At 41.0% G+C, this 7,801-nt stretch overlaps 1 protein-coding gene across 4 annotated transcripts in view; it reads left to right on the top strand.

Annotated features, from left to right (window-relative positions):
- Positions 1–7,801, top strand: part of ncam2 (neural cell adhesion molecule 2) — a 277,334-nt gene that overhangs the window by 179,101 nt on the left and 90,432 nt on the right. For all 4 annotated transcript variants that reach the window (XM_027291621.1, XM_027291620.1, XM_027291622.1 and 1 more), the window contains exon 2: positions 6,204–6,278. In XM_027291621.1, the coding sequence (XP_027147422.1) occupies positions 6,204–6,278 (75 nt within the window). The remainder of the gene's footprint in view (positions 1–6,203; positions 6,279–7,801) is intronic.

The following is a 7,801-nucleotide window of genomic DNA, read 5'->3' as shown; positions in this document are numbered from 1 at the left end:
ATTTGGTGGAAATTCACAAGAAAAGCAGCTGACCACTTTGTACAAACAGCGAGAATACGCAAGACTTCACGTTCTTGCACATGTAAATCTTTTTATTGAATCCATTCAGCATTGTTCCATTAGCATTCAGCATCTCACACATTTGTTTTCCATGTATATATATCATGCAGATACTTCCCACCAGGGATCATAGACACAAATATACTAATCTTCACAATTAAACACAAAATTCAGTACATTTTTCCCTACAAACCACATTTTCATTCCCCTTATATAAAGTCCTTTCACTCCTGATGAAGGAAAATGCTGAAAACAATCTTGTCAACCTTAAACATTTAAAATGCCAGAACCAAGGGGGTCCATAAGATCCATTGTTTTCACCAGATAAAGTCTGTTCTAAATGGTGTTACAAAATCAACCCAGTTAAATTTATCGGATTCTAGTCTAACTGAGGAAGTCAACTTTTCCATTATAAAAATATTATGCATCACTTCAACCCAATCCTCCATTTTAGGTACCTCCGTTTTCAGCCACTTCCCGGTGATGGCTTTTTTACCCGCCACTAACATTATCCTGAACAAATATTTATCGCCCTGAATTCACTATTCTCTGGTTTCCTTTTCCCAAGTACAAACACACCAATGTAAACGGAAGTTCCTCTTTAACTCTTGCCAATAAGTTATGATAGAGGGGCATTCCCAGAAGATATGGAAATGATTGGCACTATTCTCTCCACATAGTAACATCCAACATCTCGTATCATGAGATTTCTGTTGTGCTGGTGTAATAAAATATCTGACTATAGTTTGCCAACCATACTCTCTCCAGTGCTACCTATTGGTTGTTGACGGGAGTCAGCGTCACTGTTGCGTGTCAAGACCAACGACAGTATAAAGAACGGACGACTGACGTCACCCATAGGCTTACGAAGCCGAAAATATTTCGGTTGGATGTACTGCTTCTTCTTATATATCGGCAAAGACCTGACGTGGGTCGAACCGGATGGTTGCCGCTTGGTCAAGATGATGGGAACGAGTCGCAACTCTAAAGCCAGCAAACCTTAGCTGTGTAACTGAGACAGTTTACTCTTTTTTGCGTCTCTTCTACTTTCTCTGAGAAGTTTAAGTTGGCTTTGTGCGTACGCATACTGTCACCGAACAGCTGAAACATTTCATTGACTGTATGAAAGACATGACACTGTTTAACAAAATGGTGCAATCCAGTTGTCAGAAAAAGAAAAAATTCCTCATAGAAAAAGAAAGAAATTTGACTGCAGCTGCATTTTAGCATCTTTCAGCTCATTGTTTTGGTTTAAGGCTAACTCAGTGTCAGATATTTGTTCCTCTGGAGTTCTTGAACATATAAAGGGAGCGTTGGTGGTTTCCAAATCACGTTGCTGCTTGTTCGCCGGACGTCTAAATAAGCAACTGTTACTTACTATCACATTGATTTTAAAGCACGGTTGTGCAGAGTTGAACTACCGTCTCGAGTTGCCTCATGCTTTCATTTTAGTCTGACAAGCCGAATAATTACACTCCTCAAACTGGAGGTCAGCGGCGAGAGGAGATGCTGACCGAGGCCTCGTCACGTGTCAGCGTAACTAAATCTTAAAAAAGCGGTCGAAACATTGCATCCGGATAAATCGAGAGAGAGAAGAGAGCGTCCAATCAGCTGGCACACACAGAGAGAGATGATGCTGTAATCCTGTTCTCCATAAAAAGCCTCATTAAAGCCATGTCCACATAAAATGCATGCCTTTGTGTGTTCGTACATATATGTGTGTGTGGGTCTATCTTTACTCGTGTGTGGGCGGCTGTGTGTATGTATGTAAATGTATTAAACACACACAGAACAGAGATAAGCCCACGGGCTAAAAAAATAATTGTGTGTGATATTTTGAAGGGAATTCTTCGCTTGTAGAGACAAAAGACGTAAAAGAGCGAGAGAGCGAAAGAAGAAGGCCGGAGATAAAATACTAATTACTGTAATGTGTTTTATATTCACCCAAACCTGTGTGTCTCATGCATTTACTTCAAAAGGCTGGAAAAAAAAACGACTTCCAGGGAGGAATTGGCTTCAGAAACAGTAAACAGTCAGCGTTCTTTAAAGCTACCGAGGGATAGTGCATGTGTCAGTGATTCCTTTGTCTATTTCTGTTCACGTCAAGTCAATTTTCTTCACCTCAAAATTACAAATTCTGCCTCGTGGAGCAGCTGAGGAGAGGCCGGACACAGATAACAACGATCACGACGTCACAAAAGATGTTAAAGCAGCCTCCGAAGCTCTCCTGCACAAGTTAATTGCTGACACTCGGGAACATTGCTACAAAAGAGGTCACACAGAGGCAGAAATAAACAAAAAAAACACAAGACGATCAGACAGGCAACAGATTTACTAACCACTTTATTTTGGAGGTCAGAGCTAAAGTGACTTGCAATGTTGGTGTAACTGTATGTGCCCCACAACTGCAGCGAAGTGTAGAATAAACAGGGACAGTCGGTTTGTGGTGGGTGTTTACAGTCGGTGCTAAGTTGGTGAAACTACAAAAAATAATGTGAGAAACTACAATTCCCATTCATGACAGTAGAAATCTGTGGACCTGATGTGGGCCACTGCCAAAGTTTGTTAATTAAGCTTGTTAGCTAAAGAGAAAAGTAATAAAGTGGCAAAACTGGCTCAGCAATGTCAGGTGCACCGTTAAAGTTTGCTAACATCAGCGCTAACCAACTTAAACTTCTCAAAGAAAGTAGAAGTCTCAGTTACACTGCTAAAAGTTAGCTAATATTAGCTAAAGTTAGCTAAAGTTAGCTAATATTAGCAGCTAAAGTTTGCTAAAATTAGTGCTAGCCAACTTAAACTTCTCAAAGAAAGTAGAAGTGTCAGTTACACTGTTAAAAGTTAGCTAATATTAGCAGCTAAAGTTAGCCAATATTAGCTAAAGTTTGCTAACATTAGCAGCTAAAGTTTGCTAACATTAGCAGCTAAAGTTTGCTAACATTAGCAGCTAAAGTTTGTTAACATTAGCAGCTAAAGTTAGCCAATATTAGCTAAAGTTTGCTAACATTAGTAGATAAAGTTAGCCAATATTAGCTAAAGTTTGCTAACATTAGCAGATAAAGTTAGCCAATATTAGCTAAAGTTTGCTAACATTAGCAGATAAAGTTAGCCAATATTAGCTAAAGTTTGCTAACATTAGCAGCTAAAGTTTGTTAATATTGGCTAAAGTTTGCTAATATTAGCATTCTCGTGATAAAGAAGAGTAGAAAAGTGATAAAGTCTGCAAACTCTCAGTAATGTCAGTTACACCTCTAAAGTTTGTTAATATTAGCTAAAGTTTGTTAATATTAGCTAAAGTTTGTTAATATTAGCTAAAGTTTGTTAATATTAGCTAAAGTTAACTAAAGAAAGGTAGAAAAGTAATAAATTCTGTAAACTGGCCCAGTAATCTCACAGGAACGTATCTAAAGTTTGCCAATAGTATAGAAAAGTAATGAAGTCTGCAGACTGTCATATTATAAGTTTGCAGATCTTAATATTAGCTGCGGTTCATAATAGAGTTTATTGAATTGAACGTGGCTGCGCTTCATGACTTTACATCTGTAATAGAAGAAAATATGAAAGTCTGATAAGTTAAATATGCACCAAACAAAAAACGAGGTTTGATATTTGTTTACTGGAACACTGAGGGCTCAAACGTCTCCTCGGTTCTTTTCTTTTTCTCTCTTAACTTTTCTTCCGGTTGAGATTTCATAATTGATGCTGGAACTATCCGAGTCGCTTACGTTGTTAGGCACGCCGGCGAGTCATGCGCGGCATCGACCCGCTCAGACACATTACAAATGGCAATCGATGGTTTCGTCTGTTGTCTTAGTTTGCTCGTCTCCGACGCTTCTCAGAGGTGCTAATAATTGGAGCTGATAATTGCTGCCAGGCTCATAACATATTGACCCGAGCTCTGTAATAAGCAGGTGAACACATTCCATTTCTGAAAATTGATATAATTAGCATGTCTCTTTGTGTCCCCACCAGGCGAGACAGTGTTGAATAAACAGATTCTCCCGTGTCATATCTCAAATCCAGTCAGCATTCTCATTAAAATGTCAACGTATATCCTCTGCAGGGACTGTTGCCGTGTGTTTTAGCTTAAAAATGCCAACTGAATACTTTCTGAGTTGAACTTAATTATATGATTCACGGCAGCACAGGAAAAAAAAAAAAAAAAAGAATAAGCCCCGGGCCCCATTTTTCTTTTTGTTGCTGCGTTTTGTGAGCAACTTATTACGTGATCAATCACATACAGCACGAAGAGACGGGGATCAATTAATAATTGAAAACCGTTAAACTGCTTGAAGCGCTGATTGGAATCTGCCTTAAGTCAGAGGCAGGTGGTGTGGAAGGGCAGCAGGTTAAAAAGACATGATTAATCAACGCCACGCCGCTGTTTGCATTCGTTTAAAACGCCGCGTGTGTGTGCATGGACATCAGCTGCAGCTCGCTTCCATACTGCATATTATTTCAGGCATGGTTTGAGTAGATCTGGCGTTAAAATGTGGTTTTAAAAACGCTCCAAACAAGAAATATTACGGAGAGAAGTGCGGATCTTGTTCTTGAAGCGGTTCTGTTCAGGATTCAACAATAATCTGTAAGAAAGAATAAAAAAATTTGTTTTTACGGTAAAAAAACGTAATATTAGCACTGTCGATTTCACATAATTCTAGCATTTTATTCCATATTTTAATAGATTTTTATGACGGAAAAACTGCCAACCCATGATGGTAAAAGACCGTAAAATGCAGTGTTTTACTGTATAAATAAGTCTGTAATATAAAATATTTCAGTCTATTTAAATTCACTTAAAAAAATTGGTGTAAATGAAGGTTTTGCCGTAAAACTGTCTGACCGTAATAAATACAGTATAACCTCCTCTAATATCGCTGTACTGTTGATTTCACGTATAAGATCAGATTTTACTACTAGAGACTAAATATTAAATATTACGGTGATTCACTGTATAATTAACAGTCTAATATAAAATACTGCTTTATCCTGTATGAACACCCTTTAAATGTTGTTTTACTGTACACAGGAAAACACAGTCACACTCCATGACTTCATATTTTACAGTATTTTACCGTCACGCTTTGGCAGTTTGTCTCCTCTGTGAACTGTGATCTTAAAGTCTGTCATGGCGGAGATGTTTGTCTGAGTCTCGGTGTTCTGTGCACAGCTGCTGTTTGTGCACCGATCTGCATTTCACTGAGTTCTGTCGCGTTTAAAGACCCGTGTGAGCGTTACCGGCTCTGCATCCCGCATCCACATGTGTTCGTCTGAGTCCCCGAGCCGCCTGCTTGCTGGCCAGAAAATGATCAGATACGCTGATGAAGTGATGAAGCAGCAGCTCCTCGTCCTCGTCGTCATCATGTGAAGCCTCTCCTCTGCCCCTCTACTGCCATCTATGGGCAGCCTCGCTTCATGACAGACGGCTCCTGGGGATGCTGCAGCCATCTTTCTTTCTGTCTTTCCACTTCCTCATGTGCTGACAGGCGCCCGGAGCTCCGCTGTTAAGTTTCTAACGTTGCAGAGAGAATTAAACATCCATTACATAATACAGCATGTGTGTGTGTTTGAAGCTTAGACACTCTGGCCTTAAACTGACCTCCTCCCCGCTGAGCTGCCAATCATTACTCGTCACGTTAGACATCAAGGCATGCTAAAGAATTCGTGTCCAAACTTACTTTGCAAAAACTTCCCCGCCCCATTGTTTGGCGTTAAAGTGCAGCGTGCACAGAGAAATGGCCTTTGATTGTAGCTCGACTGCAGATTTTGACTCCCAGAGACATTTTCTGCACCCGTGCACGGGTAGGCGTTCGATTTGTTATCAGCTCCCCGAGTTATCAGCTTCTTAAACTGTTGTTCAACCTATGTACCGTTGTCAAAGCTCGTCACAAACAAACTTAATCGAAGGTATTAAGTGGAAGGTTTGGACTTTAAATGTTTGGCTAAACATGTACGGATCGTTCTTTTTAGGGCCTCGCGCCTGCTACGTCACGTTAAACCCCCGGCACCGAAGACGCCTATGCTTTTTGAAAAGCAATTTTGCATCATTGTGTCTCTGCAGTCAGCAAACGATGGAAGTCCTTTGTGTTTTCTGTGCTTTAAGACTGTAATAACTAAACCGTTTCCCTCTCTGTTCTCTCTTACAGCCGCCCTGCAGGTGTCCATATCCTTGAACAAAGTGGATTTAAGTGTCGGAGAGTCCAAGTTTTTCATCTGCATAGGTAGGAATCCACAAACGCCGGCGTGGATGTGTGTGTGTGTGTGTGTGTGTGTGTGTGTGTTTGGAGGCAGCAGGAGGGTTTCTGTTTGTTGTTCAGTCCATTTTGTCCATATGGTGACTGACTCCCTGACCCGACGGTGACGCCTCCGCCTCCTCCACCATTGTCCCTCTCTGAACGCTATATGAACACTCAGCCATAACACCGGTGCCAGTGGCTCGGTAGGGTGGCAACGCACTCTGGCAGGCCCCGGCCCGCCTCCCGCTGGCTCGCCTCTTCTCTCCTGCCAACCCACTCAGCGTGGAGCTAACAGCCAGGGGAGCAGGAGACACACTGGGAGGAGCGTCGAGGTCTAACATGTGCTCGGGAGAACAGAAAAATAGGAGGTGAATGGATTCAAACTGGCAAAGCTTTTATGTGAAAAAGGTAGAGGGAGCGGGGAAGGCTTTGAGGCAAAAGAGTGTTGGAGGTGGGAGATAAGTAGCCGCTATCCACCGTCAAAGTGTGTGGGAGGAAGTGATTTCTTTTGCCCTTTCCCACCACGGGCAGTCGCACCATGCCTGATTTTTTTTTTTTCCACCGTATTCACATGCGGTCCTGCCAGGTGGAGTGGGCTGAAAAGCAAGGCGGACCAAACAAAAAGCCTGCGAACTTATAAAGAAGTTACTTCTTGGCTTCAACTTGCCAAGCTCCATTGTATGAATCAGACCTACATAAATATGGATTAGAGAAAAGAAAGTAACAGGAGGCGCCGATAATAATAATAATACTAAAAAAAAAAAGGCATTGTGTCGTATGTTGATTCATGGTTTGTGAGGAAGTACACAGAGGTGTTCTTTAGAGAAAGGAACCTGGCTGAAATCAATCCGCCTCGTTCGATAGGAATCTTTCTTCTTTCAAAAGTTGGCCAGAAGAAATTGGCAGCCAGGTAAAACGATCGAAGGAGAGGGCAGAACTTGTTGTTGTTGTTGTTCAAACAAGCTGTTTGGTGGGTCAAGATGGAAGCCCGGAGGAAGATCACATCCTCCTCACATTTCTTTTCACCTAAAAAAAACACAAAAAAAAAACAGACTTTCTCTTCCCTGTAAAGCCTCTTTAAAGGTCCGGTGTGTAGGATTTAGGATTTAGTGACAGCTAGCGGTGGAGTTGCAGATTACAACCAACTGAATACTCTTCCATGCCTCACCGTCTCCTTCCAATCATGTAGGAAAAACAAAGAAAGGCTCATTTTAAGACAACAAAAACATTCTTATATTCAGGTGATTGTACATTCATGAAAACATACTAATAAATATATTTCATTCCTGCCTATAAATACTCCTAAATCGTACACACTGGACCTTTAAAGCCTTTTCATCTGTTACCTTAAATATTAAAGATTAAAGCAACAATCAGTTTGTAAGTTTGGAAAAAAAACGCCAGTCAAATGTTCAGCTAATCTGGAGTATTCAAACAACTCTGATTGGTGACATCACGCTGTACCCACTAAGCCCCGCCCACTTCAAACCAGTGAGCAGAGCATAAAA

This window comes from Larimichthys crocea, chromosome XIX, assembly GCF_000972845.2.
Source record: "Larimichthys crocea isolate SSNF chromosome XIX, L_crocea_2.0, whole genome shotgun sequence".
NCBI classification, from domain to species: Eukaryota; Metazoa; Chordata; class Actinopteri; family Sciaenidae; genus Larimichthys; species Larimichthys crocea.
Note: the sequence above shows the minus strand (reverse complement) of the source record. Positions and strands in the feature narration are given on the sequence as shown.